The 17,069-nt window shown below is 43.3% G+C and overlaps 1 protein-coding gene across 5 annotated transcripts in view; it reads right to left on the bottom strand.

Moving 5' to 3' along the window:
• SH3PXD2A (SH3 and PX domains 2A) overlaps positions 1-17,069 on the bottom strand; it is a 259,361-nt gene that overhangs the window by 212,292 nt on the left and 30,000 nt on the right. For all 5 annotated transcript variants that reach the window (XM_079976076.1, XM_079976079.1, XM_079976071.1 and 2 more), the window contains exon 2: positions 16,431-16,511. In XM_079976076.1, the coding sequence (XP_079832202.1) occupies positions 16,431-16,511 (81 nt within the window). The remainder of the gene's footprint in view (positions 1-16,430; positions 16,512-17,069) is intronic.

The raw sequence follows: 17,069 nt of genomic DNA, 5'->3' as shown, positions 1-17,069 counted from the left end.
ATAAGGCAGCGTAATCAATCCATAACCTTCAAGTAGAAGGAAAACATTGTGGCACTGGTTTTTCTGTCATTCTGAAGTCTAAAGGAACCAACAGCCTAATGCTGAAAGTCACCCATCACTTCCTATTGCATAATCTATTTGCCTTTCCGTCTCATCCAGCCTCATAACTGAGTCATTGGTTGTTGCTGCCAGCTCTTCTCTCTTGGCTGGCTAAGTTGCACTACTGTTCAGAACCACTCTATTTTCCATGGGCATAGCGAAGTGGGAAGCAGGGGGCAGCTGCCCCCCCTAAACCAAGTAAATAAAAATACTTAACCAACTGAGGTTCTGCCCCCATAACATGAAGCCTGCTCCCCCTAACATGACACCTGCCCCCCCCAACATAAATCCTGGCTGCGCCCATGCAATTTCCATCTTTCAAATGTGAGGTGGGGGGGTGTGCTGATTTGAATGTTGCATCTCCTGTACAGAGGCTGCCAAAAAGCAGTACTCTTCAAGAGTGCTCCCGCACAGGGCAGAGTGCTCCTTCTCTGCATTGGCCCCTTTTGTCTTTGGAATGCTCTCTCTAGGGAGGTATGCCTGCAGCCAACTTTACTTTCATTTCACTGTGAGGTAGAACTTGTTTCTTCTGCCAGGCATATGGATAGCTTTAATTATATTGTTGTTTTTACTATTCAATCCAGTGTGTGTGTGTGCTCATATAATTGTTGCTGTACTGATGTTGTGCATTGCTTAATATATTTTTGTTATGTTTTATTGTGTTTCTTGTATTTTATTATGCTTGTTTTATTTACTCATTCCACATATATGGAATCGCTTTGAGACTCTTTCAGTCTGAAGCAATATACAAGTCTAATACATGCAGTCAAAGCAAGCATAGCCTTAAATTATCGATCCTATACCCATTTACCTGGAAGCCCCACTAAACTCAATGGAACATATTGCTGAGTAGAGGGGTATAGAGTTGTGGCCTGGCCAGCAGCATCTCCATCACCAGAACAATGTGCAGGACCGGTGTGGAGAGGATGAACTCATGTTTACATTGGATTTTAAATGTTGTACTCATTGCTTAACTCTCTTTCATCATCACCCATATGCGGGAGATAACTTTCAAATCAGAAAGAGGGTTTTCTGAGCTGGGAAGAGATTCTATATGGTGCACACAGTGTGGCTTTAAGTTTTGAAGAAACCATCTTCAGCTGGCCATTTAACAGGAAACATTTAATGTGAACTGAGTCACAGTGAGAACAGCTGTGAACTTTCAGGGCACAACCAGGGCTGTCTGTAGGTGTAGGGTCTCTTGTGCATTGGGGGCATCACTTCAACATCCTGCTTGAATGTCTCCTGATTCTCTTATCTACAAGATTACCCGAACTTCTATCTGCCAAGGCACCCAAATTAAGCTGCCTTATCTCAAAACCTTAGATAGCAGTATCTAATAATGGAACTTGCTACACCCTCCCTAATGCAGAAACTGCACGTCCCAGACAGATTTGTTCTTTATGTGCTGCTTTCTTGCTTGAAATCTGAACCAATTTACAGTTTGTATTTCAGCCCCTCCTAGAGCTCCCCTGCATTTCCTACGGGACCAGATCTTGGCTTCCCTACACAGTCTACCACTCTAGAAGATGGGTTTTCCAGACCAACATTCTAAAGTGTAAATCCAGAGACCCTAAGAGTGCAATCAAGCATAATTTGCACCCCTGAGCTTCAGCATGATTGTATATCTCCAATCTTGGCCTCTCTTTTCAGTGTATAGAAAGCAGCACCTGGCCTGCAAATTTAATTTTTCCAGGACTAGTAAACTATTATAAAAACTCGTGAGAATTTCAGCTTTTAAAGTTTCGTTGGAATAGACATATCCAGTGCTCATCTGTCTCCAGAGATCTGCAGGTGTCAGTGAGGAGTGGTAACATTTTATTTAGGGTCAGCCTTACAATGAAGCAGCATAATGTATAGCTGTTTGGGAAAGCTACCCACTGTTCTCCCAATGGTCACAAGACAAGCAGGGAGGGTGAATGAAGGCCCCCTCCAGACCACACATTTACTCATCCTGATACGCTTGCACAAGCTAATGCAGCAGTTAGGTTACAGCCTACACTTTTCAATGCATTTTCCTGTCACTTTCTAAACTGCAAAAATTCAGGTTTTAAAAAGATGATTTGTTGCGCTAGGGCAGCAGAACCTTTTGTCCCACTTTCATTGTGCAAACCTAAAATTCTAGTGTATGCTTGAATCCTTCCCTTAAAACAGTGACAGCCTGGAGCCACTCTTAAATTTTGCAAAAGTAAGCATGTTGCACTCTTTCACTAGACATGGGGAGGTATGCCTAGTTGGCCATAGCAGATAGTAGGCTGGGGCAGCAGTGCTCACTTGATCTCCAGATGCCCATGTTGTTGTCACTGCATGGAGAAGGGAAGGGACAAAGCAGCAACAACAGCACAATGCAAACTCACAACCTGGCACTTCTCCCACTGTGTTTGCACGGCGCTTGCCACTGCCTCTCTTCCCAGTTCTGGTATGTAGCAGCAAGGTGGGTGTCAATTCCAGTTTCATCTCACTGCTACACCTCTTTTTGTGCTTGATCTTTACATCCTTGGTACTCTCTCAAGGGCAATTGCCAGCTTCACTACCTTGAAGCTAAACGGATAGCCATCAGGTAGCCTAAGAGTGCTTTATTAATGTGCTTGTCAAGTAGCTAGAGTTTTGGGAGGTGGAGGAGAGTATAGAATTCCTTGAAACCTGCTAATCATCTTCTCAAGCATAACAAGGGTAGCTCTTTTTGCAACAGATGACTGAAACACAATTCAAAACCCTTGCTAGAAGATAAGATTTAAAAGGGGTACGATACCTTCTAGGATTTGATAATGTTCTCAGTTGTTCTGCAATACCAATATGATAGTTCTTTCCCTCCTCCTGTTATGGGGGTAACTGTGTTTAGGTTGTAATTTTATACCCAGGAACAAGACTCACTGGGACTTGATCCCAGGCAAACATGCCCAGGATTACCCATTCAAGAGAGGAGTCTGACAGCAGAAAAAAACAGACTAATATGATTGGCCCCACACTTCAGGAATCCTTGGGGTCCAAAGCCTCTAACTGCTCCATAATACAACTGGAATTTGATTTACAAACTCCTGTTTGGCTAGGACCCAGACATTTGAAGGAACACCTCTCTCTGTGCTATCCTGATGAGGCTTCAAACTATCAAGCTTGGGGTAGTGGTGGATAACAATTTCTCCCAACACAGTCATGCTTAAGATTCTCTCCCAGCTGCTATTTGACCTGGGAGAGAAGTTCCACTAGATCCAACTGGGGCTTCAGGTCATCCATGAATACAAATACAATGGTACCTTGGGTTACATACGCTTCAAGTTACATACGCTTCAGGATGCAGACTCCACTAACCCAGAAATAGTACCTCAGGTTAAGAACTTTGCTTCAGGATGGGAACAGAAATCGTGCTCCGGTGGTGCGGCAGCAGCGGGAGGCCCCATTGGCTAAAGTGGTGCTTCAGGTTAAGAACAGTTTCAGGTTAAGTATGGACCTCCGGAACAAATTAAGTACTTAACCTGAGGTACCACTATACTTGCAAATAATGGACCAGGGCTTGGTCTGAGACCTAGTAGCTTGCTGAAAGCAATCTAAGACTGAAAGGAGGTTGGAACCAGGGTGCATACATACCATGACACTCCCCCCCCCCCCCAAATGTAGTTTGTTAAGTGTACTGAGAACTAAGCTCTATGAGGGATAAACTACAACTCCCAGGATTCTTTGGGGGAACTCATGTGTTTTGAATGTATGCTATGTACAAAGCCCGGGGATTTCTCCTCACATGCTCAGCCACTACTGGGACTCAGCATCTGTTTTGAGTAACAGATAAATGGAGAGAACAGAAGTGCTTGCAACTTGCTAGTCCAGAGAGAATTTCATTAGTGGCCAGGGGGGGAAATAAAGGGTTTTCTCCATTATGCCAGGAGTCCTGTGGAAGCGTCTTGGTGGGTTGAAGTGGGAGGAGCTCAGGAGGTTGGGAAGTGCCAACCAAAATTCAGGGGAGGGGCTCAGCAGAATGCTAAAAGAACAACCTATCACAATGCTACCCAATACCCCAAATGTCATGTCACAGCAGACTCCAGCACAACTCCTGCCACAGAAGAGCCACCCCTGCCCAAGGAGGAACCTGGGACTGGATCAGACAATGAGTCCGCTCCTTTAACACTGCTTCCTTCGGTGCACTGGCACAAACAGACTCAACAAGCTCAGCTCATACAATTGATTCAAGACTTTGGTCGGGTGGCGGGATTCAAATTAAACAAACAGAAAACTAAGGTGCTGGGAGAAAATTTGACAGATACAGAGTCAGAACGGTTTCAGAGAGAGACAGAACTAACTGTGGTTAAAAAAGTAAAGTACCTAGGGGTTAACATAACAGCAAAAAATCTGAGTCTTTTTAAGGATAACTATGAAAAATGTTGGTCTGAAATTAAAAGAGACTTAGACAGTTGGACAAAATTGAAACTTTCTTTGTTAGGCCGAATTGCTGCTATTAAGATGAATGTATTGCCAAAAATGTTGTTTTTGTTTCAAACACTACAGATTGTGGACAAGACGGAGTGCTTCCGGAAGTGGCAGAGAGACATCTCTAAGTTTGTCTGGCAGGGCAAAAAGCCCAGAATTAAGTTTAAGATATTAACTGATGCGAAAGAAAGAGGGGGCTTTGCCCTGCCAGACCTAAAGTTGTACTATGAGGCCGCAGCTTTCTGCTGGCTAAAAGACTGGCTACTTCTCGAGAACACTGACGTTCTGGATCTGGAAGGTTTTAACAATGCTTTTGGTTGGCATGCATACTTATGGTATGACAAGGTTAAGATCAATAAGGCCTTTAAGAATCATATTGTCAGAAAAGCAGTGTTTAATGTCTGGACAAAATATAAAGACTTATTGGAAAATAAAACTCCAAGGTGGCTTTCACCGCTGGAAGCTAAGGCCCGAAAAAGACCCAATATGGAGGCCAAATGGCCAAAATATTGGGAAATACTAGAAAAAGATGGAGACAATTGGAAATTGCAGAGTTTGGAGAAAATGAAGGATAAAGTGTGAGACTGGCTACACTATGCTCAGATTAAAGAAGTTTTAAAAAATGACAAAAAGCTAGGGTTCCAGGTGGAGAAATCGAAGTTGGAAACAGAACTGTTAGAGCCTAAGACTAAGGTACTTTCAAGAATGTATAACTTGCTGTTAAAATGGAATACACAAGATGAAATGGTTAAATCGGCTATGATAAAGTGGGCACAGGACATTGGGCACAACATTATGTTTGAGGACTGGGAAAGGTTGTGGACCATTGGGTTGAACTTCACTGCATGTAATGCTTTGAAGGAAAATGTAATGAAAATGATATATAGATGGTACATGACCCCAGTTAAACTTGCCAAAATATACCATTTGTCTGATAATAAATGTTGGAAATGTAAAGAAAATGAAGGAACATTCTTTCATCTCTGGTGGACTTGCCCTAGAGTGAAGGCTTTCTGGGAAATGATATATAATGAGCTGAAAAAGGTATTTAAGTATACCTTCACTAAGAAACCAGAGGCCTTCCTTTTGGGTATTGTCGGCCAGAAGGTGTTAAGGAAGGACCGAACATTTTTTATGTATGCAACAACAGCAGCAAAGATACTTATTGCTAAGCACTGGAAAACCCAAGATCTACCCACACTGGAAGAGTGGCAGATGCAGCTGATAGACTATATGGAACTAGCCGAGATGACTGGCAGAATCCGAGACCTGGGAGAAGAGAAGGTTGAAGAAGACTGGAAGAAATTTAAGATTTATTTAAAAAAGCATTGTAATTTGGTTGAATGTTAAGAAGGATGCTAGATCATAAATAATTGTGCACCACTAAACTAGATGGAATTAGGATGACAAGTGAGATTGAGGAAAAAACATAAACCTTTGGGAGGATTATTAGATTATATTTTAAATGAATGGGATATAAGAATGTAAACAAGATGATAAATTGCGGGTAAGAATTGACAATGATGCAAGTGGGAGCAGGAGACGTGAGGGAGTCCAATGAAGTTAAGAAAATATGTTATGATATATGTTTCATTGTTTTTATTTCTGCATTTATGTTTAAAAATTTTAATAAATATATATTAAAAAAAAAAACAAGCTCAGCTCACCTAGAAGAGTGCCCACTTGCTTTCCCAGTCCTGTTGCTCAGGACACCCAACAAGCACAGAATTGCACCCACCCCACTCTTCAAAAAGGGAGCTTTGGTGGCATGTCAAGTGTTGGGACAATGCCTGACTTATGTATTGCACTAAAGCCTTTGACAAAAACCAAGTACCACAGCTACCAGTGAGACTCCAGGCAAATATATTTGCTATTCTGTTGCAGTATGGTAGACAATTTCCTCCTACAGATCTTGCTTTTGTTTGTTTGGTAGAGTTTGCTCAAAAAACAAAAACTGGAAACAAGATAGACTGTTTTCCAAAGGAGAATGTTTAAAACAATGATAGAAACAGGAATGATAAACAATTGGGCTTTATGCATCAGAGATAATGATGTGTTCCCAGGGTGGGGTGGTAATCTAAGGTACTGCTAGAATATCTCAAGGAAAACCAGTATTTAAAACAAACAATTAAACCAGTTAAGATAAGCCCCTTTTTGCTTCTGGCATTAATTGGCTCATTCTTCCCCTCTGCCATTAAATGCTTAGTCCCCCGTTCTATAGATCTAGCAGTAAAGGGAGTTTCTTTAGCCCAAGTGTGACACACTTGGGAAAGTTCAGTGCTAAAGCCACTGCAGAAGCACATTCACCATAGTTGCACCACATATATGATCTTGCCTGGATTGGCTCATGACCACATGCACAGAAACTGATTGGGCTGGCCTTAGTGTCAGTCAGGATGATTTATTTCAAAGTAGGGCTGTGCACAGCGATTGGTCGGCCTTTGTGCCGCTCACAAAGTCAACTCCGCCTTATCGGAGCCAGTCTTGACAGACTCTAGGGTTGTGCGCTCATCTCACTCTAAAGGCCGGGAGCCAGAGCTGTCCACAGACACTTCCGGGTCACGTGGCCAGCGTGACAAGCTGCATCTGGCGAGCCAGCGCAGCACACGGAACGCCGTTTACCTTCCCGCTAGTAAGCGGTCCCTATTTATCTACTTGCACCCGAGGGTGCTTTCGAACTGCTAGGTTGGCAGGCGCTGGGACCGAGTGACGGGAGCGCACCCCGCCGCAGGGATTCGAACCGCCGACCTTTCGATCGGCAAGTCCTAGGCGCTGAGGCTTTAACCCACAGCGCCACCCGCGTCCCTACCTTTACCTTTACCTAGGGCTGTGCACAGCGATTGGTCGGCCTTTGTGCCGCTCACAAAGTCAACTCCCCCTTATCGGAGCCAATTTTAAACTTTAAAAATAAAGCATCCATTTTTAAAGCAGAAATACTTGCACAACCAACATAAAATAAAGCAAACAGTCCATCCAGAGCATGGTGTGGGGAGTGGCAATCACCTTTCACTCTGGAACCAGGTATATGTATTAGTTAAGGATTGAATGTAGAAAGTGGGTTAAAGCAAAGCTTGTTCCTACTCCTGCTTCTGTGTTAGAATGGTCAGATGCAGAACAGGATGGGGCTCCTGTGCCTTTAATAGCTATGCAAAAGAAAATACTTATTTATTTATCCAACAAAATTTATACACTGCTTACTCAAACTAAAGTCCTCTAAGCAGTTTCAAAAGGTGTAGTTTGTAATGCAAAATTCCTTCTTCTACACACATATTAAAAAGTCCAAAAAAACCCCCAGTCTTCTTTGATATCTGGCCTCCCTGTTCTATGTATATGCTTAAGCAACCTTTATTGCCCTGCATGTAGCAATATTTCCCTGTGGAGGATAAGAGAATTGCAGAAGGGTAGGCCCTCAGCTTTCTTCTATTAGCTGCGTCTGTGTGCACCTCCAGGCATGCTGTAGTTAAACTTCTGGTCCCAGCGTCTTCTCGGGTTCTTGGAGTATCAGGCCACAGGCCCACAAGAAGAGTGAAATGAAGAGTTGCGTGCAGGGCTGGCCCCAGGCACTTTGCCATCAGAGGCAGTGTGGCAAACAGCATCCCCAATCCCCAAGGCAATAGACACAGTCCCCAAGGCCGGTGAAGTTATTTTTGCAACCGAGGCAGGAAATGCAAAAATAATAAATAAATAAACCATTTGCTGCTCTTTAATGATGCCCCAAAGCTGCCTGAAGCAGCCACCTCATTCTGCCTAATATCAGGGCCAGTCCTAGCTGCAGGTGATGTTCCACAAGCCTGTGGTTCTTTCCTGACTGAACCAGATTCCCCCGCATCCCCGCAATGGATCTCATACCACACCACCAGCTGGACAGATGCAATTTATTTATTGTCTGCCTTCCACTCAGGGATGGTGGAAGGACCCAAATGAGAGTGTGGTGGGGGTGTCAGAAATGTGAATTCTTTCCCTCGTGGAAAAAAATTACTGCCAACCATATACAGTGGTACCTTTGGTTACGAACTTAATTCATTCCGGAGGTCCGTTCTTAACCTGAAACCGTTCTTAACCTAAGGTACCACTTTAGCTAGTGAGGCCTCCCGCTGCCGCCGCGGTGCAATTTCTTTTCTCATCCTGAGGTAAAGTTCTTAACCCAAGGTACTACTTCCAGGTTAGCGGAGTCTGTAACCCAAAGTGTTTGTAACCCAAGGTACCACTGTAGTACCATTTCAGAACATTGCCAGTCTGAATCAGTCCTCAGAATTGATTGCAAATATAGGTATATGCTCCCTTCTCAAGAACATCCCTAGTATTCTCCTGCAGTGGAAGCTGAGTAGCAAGTGACGGGTAAGCTATCTTTTAGGGTTGATTGTTCTCCATGACAAATCTTGGGAGACCTGCACTAAATCTCCAAAAAGCCCCAGGGTGTTCTGGAACACAGTCTGAAACTGTATATAGCAGTGGAGTGCAGAAATAAATAGTATGTTAGGACTGCTGGTTTAAAGAAAGAAACTTAAAAGGTTATTACTCATGGCCGTTGAAGACATTCTGAGAAAAAGCTTATGATGTCGCCAACATGGGGTCAAAAGGTTAGCACACTAATATTAAAACTGACACCAACTCTTCTGGAGAAAAAGATGGAAGGAAGCAAAGCCTGAGAACAAAATCTATGTGACAACAAGATTTGCCATGCTGTTTTGTTTTATGATGTATTTTGTATTCTATTTTGTATTTTTCTGTTGTGAACCGCCCTGGGATCCTTGAATGAGGAGCCGTATGCAAATTTAATAAATAATAACAACATACGGAAGGCCACAGGTTCCCAACCCCTGGCTTTGAGTCCCGGGCAGCAAATGTGGTCAAAGGGCAGAAGGAAATGGGGGGGGGGGGACAGAGGACACCTGGGCTCAAATCTCACCACATCCACAGCTTTGCAGGATCTTTCAGTGGCAGTCCCCCTTATATAAAATGAGAATACTGCTCTGTCTTGCAAGGTTGCCACGTCAATGAAGTTTAATACGGTAAAACACTTTTGAAAGTGCTATGTAAACTTTTAATTGCAATGTTAAGGTTTTCTGTAACCAGAATGTGGATGTTTATAACGAGGGCATTGCATAACAATGATCAGCAAGCGTCTGGTGCCATGACAGCAATGCTTCAAGCTGACTTGGATGGAAGTACAGCATTATAGCAAGCAATTATAGGATTTATGGTAACATTTTTTTGTTTAATATGTCATTCAGCACTCAGCTGTTCATTGGAGCTCTATAAATAATCAAGACAATCTTAGGAGCAACATGCAAAGTTTCATATTCACCCTCCAAAAATCCCTGCAGCACTTTAACCCCTCCTGACACCCTGTAAAATTCTTTAGTTTCCAAACATTCTAAGAGGCTGTAAGTGAACGACTCTCTTTGCCACTTTAAAGAAAACCCACCTGGAACAGCAGGCGGAATCGAAAAGGCTGCTCTCCGCAAACTGATACACGGACAGAATGTGCAACAGAAAGCTGTTCATTTATTTGCCTTTGCAATATTCTGATACTTCAGATGACTCTTTGTGGTCAAAATGTCAACATAGGATAATGTGCTGAATGGTTACATTTCAATTTTCTGCCTACGTAACATTCTTGTAGAAAGTCAGGCTGGCAGAGGAGGCAACTTCATTCCATACACAGAGCAGCTGCCTACTGGCTGATGGAAACCTTTGACTAAAATGTCCCTAAAACTATTCTTCAATCTGCTGTATCAAAGCTGAGTGAACAGGGAGTAAAACAGCACATGGGATTCAATGTAAGCTAGTTTGAAGTGGTGCAAAAAAAAAAATAATAATAATCCTAGCTTCATAACATAAGCTTATGGGGTTTAAAGTGGCAGTGACCAACCAGGAAAGAGATCCTGCAGTCATGGTGGAGAGCTCAATAAAAATGTTGACATATTGCGTGGCACTTCTGAGAAGGGTGAATTACATGTTAGAGATAATTAAGAAAAGGATTGAAAACCAAACTACCAATATCAAAATATATGGTAAAGTCACACTTGGAGGATTGTGAGGATGTTCTGGTCGCAACATCTGAAAAAGGATACTGTAGAGTTTTAAAGTGTTCCGAAAGGGGCAGACAAAATGACCATGGGGCTGGAACAACTCTCCTATTAGGAACTCAAGGTGCCAAATATGCTACCTACTACAGACAGCATTGTAGTAGAATACTTCATTAAACCATGTTTTGTTTCAGTACTCAGACTAAAACTTCCCTCCCAAGGCTAAATGCAGCTTCAAATCCCTGCCCAAATTGGAACTGTAGAAAAGGGCAAAGGCTTAACCCCATTCCCCACATGGCATGGTCCCAATCCTGACCCCTTCCCTTCCTGGCAGTTGCTGTTTGACAAACATTTATTGTCACATCTAGTTTATTTGTGACATGCGCATCCTGTTCTCTCTCCAAAAAGCTCAAGGTAGCATACAGAGTTCTTTCTCCCCCCAGCATCCTTAGACTCATGATTTCCCTTTGGGGTAGATGAGGCTGAGAGAGAGTGACTGGGCTTACCTGGTGAGATTCAGGGCTGAATGGGGACTTGAGCCAGGGTTTCCCCAGCCCTAGCCCAACTCTCTAAACACTATGCTACACAGCACACACACACAGTAGTCATTGACGGGCATGTGCCGCCTCTCAGCCAAGCCACAGGCTGTCCGTGCAAAGTGGGGTTTCCCCAATGGAGTGCTGCTCCATTCATTTCTCCGGTGAAGAGGGGGGCTCCCTTCCTGTTGCCTCCCTTTCAGCCCAATGTTGATTACAGGAACTACTCCAGTGCCATTCCCCTGACCTACAGTGGTACACCCAAGAGGAAGCCATGAGAATCGAAGTCCAAAGCACTGGTGGAAAAGATCTAGCAAAGCATCCAAATACACACGCTGTCTTTCCAGGATTTTCCTCTCACACTGCTATTTGATCTCTTCTGCTAGCTTTCCCAACCACCCCTCTCTCCAGGCCATTTGAAATCTACCCAACATAACGGATGCAGCTCCCACGGAAATGGGACACAGCCAAATCTAGCATGGGAAATCATGATGCAATCTACTGACAGTAAAACAAACACACGTGTCTCAGTGTCTTGCAGTGATTGAATATCCAGAGTATAATGACCATCTAAAACTTATGTAGAAGGCCACACCCTGCACTGCCTGGAGTAGAAAGACACTGCATGCGAGAGTCAAATTCAGCAGAGGCCCAGTGTGCATATTAACCTATTACATGCTAAATCACCATGCAAGAAGAACCACTTGTATGAAAAGGCCACTAACAAGTGCAAGGGATGACTTCCAAACTCCTGAAAACTGGATAACTCATCTTCATACTGGTCCCTTCCCTAAATATTTCATTCTGCATTTTGCTGTGAGTATGTATGCAATGGGTTCATTAAAACCCACTCCAATGAGTCATTAGATACAGTTCATAAAATGCAAATCCAGCAAGCCAATGGAGCTGTGACGAAGAAATAACATTGCCGTAAGTGCACTTACATTAGGGGGTTGGAGCCAAGGTTGCCCCTTCACCAATGACAGTAGTTCTTCTATCTGTCAAAGACTGTGCAGCAGAAAGACACATTTGGACCCAGTCTTCTCATTTGGGTTAAACCTGTTATTCTATTTATTTAGTATATTTCATATAAGAGACATAGTGGGTTGATAAACATTAATCTAAAAATCAGCCATAAGAACAGAAAGAGCTAAACATAAACCACCAATTAAAGCAGGGGTCCTCAACTTTCTTAAGCCTGGAGGCATATCTGGAAATCTAAGAAACTGCTTTGGGCACTACCCAAATACCAATTCCACAAGTGAAAATGGGGTAATGCTCCGAACGTCCCCCAAAGCAGCAGGCAAAACACCTACACACCCCAAGGAAATAAAACACAAACAAAAAAAGGAGATCACACTTCCCCACAAAAGAACAGGCAATGCTTCCACACACACAAACCCCAAATATTTTTTTTTCCTTATTTTTATAAAGAAAGACACTGGGTGGCGCAGGGAGTCTCGGCCGGCATGAAGAGATGCCCACGAGCATCGCATTAGGGATCCCAGCAGCCAGACCTCCCTGAAATATGTCTGGTGAACCAGTTTTTCAAAGGGGTACCTGTTTGGGGCATCTGCAGGCTTTTCAGGTAAATGGGTTCAACAAAATACAGGATGAACAGAGAAAGCTCATTCTACCACATCTGTCACAAAGAGTTTTAAGGGAGAAGATGGAGAGAAGAAAGCAGAAAAAAGCAAACAGTCTAGGCATAGACAGAAAGCCACAGATCCTGCCTTTTTCCTCCACATAAGGGAAGCCCAGAGCAGAAAGAATCCTATCTTTGTAAGACCATCGTTCTGCAGACATTGGAAAGGTAAGTATATACACTAATGTTTGTACCTCTGGGAATATTGCTTTACAGGGACTTAAATTTAAAAGGCCCTACAGAATTTATTTTGAAAGATGCAGCCAGATGGTGCTCCTTCCGCCGAAACGCCTCCTGGGCATTAACCCTATCCCTCAATACCTACCAAGTAGTAAGGAAAACTACAGACTATGCAATGTCCTTTGGATACAACCTGCACACCAAGAAGACATTTTGCCTGTTCATTGAGTTTTTGGAGTGGTATTAAATCTATTGTACTTTTTGCACATATATTTTCAGTAATGTTGTGAGCCGCCTTGAACTACTGTGGAAAGGTGGTATAAAAATGCTTTAAATAGACACATTTAAATGCATGCGTCTCTAATAGTTGTCAAACGTGTAGACGTTAAGCTCTTTCAGGAATGTTGCAGGTCTCTGGTTGCCAGTGTCTTTTTCATTAACCTAGAGGACAAAAGTGCCCAGGGACAAAAGGATAAAAATAAAAGGGTGAATATGAAGGGGGGCTGAGGGGCTGCTGTTTCCAAATGGGAATGGGAGAAGGATGCATGTTGTTTGGCAGACACTTTCCACTGGTGGTTGGGTCCCCCTCCTCTCCCACTTATCAATGGGACCTTTCAAGACTCCTTCTCCCCTGATTGGAGACATCATTTCCTGTCCAACACACTAACCCCATTGATAACTTTAGCTTGATGGGAACTTTTCAAACCTAACAGGAAAGTCCGGGAGACTTACAAGAATACAGACAAGTTTTTTGTTTTTGTTTAAACGGAAAGAAAGTGCTTGGAACTAAGCACTGAACTGCAGAGGCAAATTATTTTCTAAACGTTGCTGTTATCAGTTTAGAAGTACTACCAACAAGATGCAGAGGAATCCAATGGCTTCGGGTCAGGGGTGAGGAACTTCAGGCCTGAGGGGGCAAATGTGGCCCACCAGCCCTCTGTATCTCATCCTCAGGACTCTCCTCAGGCTATACCCCTCCCCAGTTACAGCCCCTCTCCCATCCCTGGCTCTGCTTTGCACCATCTTTGGGGGGTTTTGCCTGACTGGAACATGTCCTTGACTTCTGCTAATGTTTCTTGCTTGCCTAGATGTATAGAAAGAGGTGTGCGAGTATGTGTAGAAACTAGTCTACCGTATACAGATAAAAATTAACATCCATTGCTCCTTCTTGCCTCTGGCCCCAGCTACCACTGACATGTGGCCCCCGGAAAGTTACCCAGATGAGAATGCAGCACTTGGACTGAGAAGGATTCCCAATCTGTGGCCTTGGTTTTTCCTCTCCATATTCAACTGACCACTTCAGCCAATGAGTGCCAACAAGAAGAAATGCAGAGATGGACTTGCCCTCTCAGCCTTTCTATAATTCACAGAAGGCATACAAGATATAATTCTGGGGTCATAAAACTGGCCAGGGGAAAGGCAGCACACATTTATGGGAGAAGATGCTGGATGGAGCTGTTCCTGCTGAGACGTTCGTGGGAGTTCCTTGGTTCCCAACATTGGACAGCTGCTTTCAAATGGACATCCCTAGATGGGCTCTGAAAGAACAGAGCCTTCTTGGTTTTCAAAATCTGAGGCCATATTAATTCACTCCTTGCAAGCACAGCATGATGAACACTGTCTATCTTGATATGCCTTTGATGCGCTCATCTAACTATAGAAACACTTGCAAACTACAGCAGTCTGAATTATGAACAGGCACATCCCTTTACCACAGGCTTTTGACAGAGATCAAAGCTTCCTCCAAACTGTAATCTTACCAACTGTATACTACCAGTACTACATCACTTCTTTCTCATGAGTCACATCTTAGTTATTTCCTGTTTCCACAGAAAGAAATAGCCACAGTGACCTGATTAGGACATATCACTACAGATATCACCAGTGGCAATTGTTCCCTTTCACATGAATGCTGTGGCAGATATGAAGGCAAGCCTGTATCTATTGAGAGGGGCTTCCAAGGCTGGTTGTTCTCCCAGCTATATGAAATGGGACCACTGACTATTTCTGCTTCATGGCAGGAAATTGTTTCCTGATATACCGGTAACTACAATTTAAGGAATGGGTTGCATAGAAACAACAACAACAACACTGAGCAAACAGAAGCATTACTCCAATCATCTTTGAAAAATTAGAATACAAGGAATTGGGGACTCATGTTGCGGCTGCTCAGTTCTCCAGAGTTGCCTTTCAGTTTCTAGCTAGCGCAGTCAGGACAGGGGTGGGGACTCTCAGGGCTGGATGTGGCCCTCTAGGCAGAGATCTGTTTGGCCCTCAGAACTCTCCCTATGCTACGCTCCTCACTGACCCTGCTTTGCACCTAAGCATTTTGACTGGCTGAATATACCATTGAAATCTGATTGTGCTTCTTGCTTATCTGAATGAAGGATAGAGAGGTGTGTGTGAATGTGCGCAGAAAGTAGCCTACTGTACAGAGGTAAAAATTTGCATTCATTGCTCCCCCCTCTTTTGCCTTTGGCCCTGCCCACCACTGGCACATGACCCTTGAAGGGACTGATGACCCTTGGGATGAAAAGGTTCTGGTTTAGGAGATATAAAGTGCATAAGCTGATGGCTTGAAGCTGATGAACGCCAAGGATCTTGAGTGTGTTGGAGAGGACTAAGAAATTACTTCAGTGCACATTGTTCAAGGAAGAGAAACTGTGGGGAAGTTAATGAGAAGAGACAGAACATTACAATGATAAAATGTCAGCAGAATCACAACTAGGAAGGCAAAGTCTAAGAGAAACAACTTCTAGAAATTGGCTGAAGGCACACTCTGGACACCTTGTCCAAAAGTACAGGAAGAAACTAAATACAGGCAGCTCCTGCTATCCACCCACTCATTATCCGCAAATTCATTTATCTGAACACAAATAATTATGCCCAAACCTCACTAGATGCACAACTGATTCCGATATCTGAACAGCCAAAGTTTGCCCACTTCCTTACTTGTTGTGCATTGCTGGTCAACAGCACCTATTTTCAGGCAGAAACCATGGAGAGTTGGAAGGGGGAGAGTAATTGGACAAATCAGAGAGCGGAAGAGATTGGGCAAATCAGTATTTCCTTTGTCTTTCTTTTGCTGGTGGGCTGCAGCCATTTTAGGAGGAACTCAAGGCAGGAGGCAGGGGAGTAAGGAGTAGATATGTTTTCATAGGAAATAATAGTAATCGTCAGCTCATTATGCAAACACTCACCTGACAAATGATTTTTGGGGGATGCATTGTGTTGGGGGGGCCTACGTGTACCGCCCACCAGGGAAGACCAACGGAGCAGCACAATAAACCAAGATCTTCCTCAATGAACACCAGGACAACTTATCTCTTCTTAAGCCCAGAACCACTTCATCTTCTAAATACTTTTGACTGTGATTTCTCTCATAATGTAAAATCTGCCACACCCTCAGAAGGCAATAAACGTATAAGGCATGTTTTATTGGGTGGCACCATTAGACAATGTAGGAAATCAATATCATGCATACCATCTCTATAGCAATGAGTAAAATTATTCCATTACCTGTAGGTCAAAGAACTTGCTGTATCTGCGGTAGATTGTCTGGCAACTTGAGTCTGACCATGTTACATTTATGATATATACCTGCAGGGGAGAAAGAAAACAATCTGTCATTCAAATCATCATTCTAGTATGCAAAACTGTGGCTCTGAAGGTAATGTGATACAGAGGCTAATTCAGATGATGATTGTGTTTGTATATGCAAGGATTGTTTCAAGCTCTGAAATTCTTCATAAGACAAATTTCATAATTTTCCTGGTAATTACTTGCTCACTTATAAATGACTTGCTTATTAAGGAGAAACAGAGTTCCTGAGTAATCAGGCAGAGCCACTCACTTGCTAGATGGGAAAAGAATGGAGGAACATACCAATGCTGTGAAAAGACTCCTGAAAACATAATGGTGATGATGATAATTATTATTTATATGCCACCCATCTGACTGGGTTTACCCAGCCACTCAGGGTGGCTTACAACCAACTGGAACACAGAAAACATCAAACATTAAAAACTCGTATACAGTGCTGCCTTCAGATGTCTTCTAAAAGTCAGATAGTTATTTATCTCCTTGACATCTGATGGGATGGCGTTCCACAGAGTAAGCGCCACTACCAAGAAGGCCCTCTGCCTTAAGACCAATCCA

The sequence above is a fragment of the Podarcis cretensis genome, assembly GCF_951804945.1.
Source record: "Podarcis cretensis genome assembly, chromosome: 5".
Taxonomy (NCBI): domain Eukaryota; kingdom Metazoa; phylum Chordata; class Lepidosauria; order Squamata; family Lacertidae; genus Podarcis; species Podarcis cretensis.
Note: the sequence above shows the minus strand (reverse complement) of the source record. Positions and strands in the feature narration are given on the sequence as shown.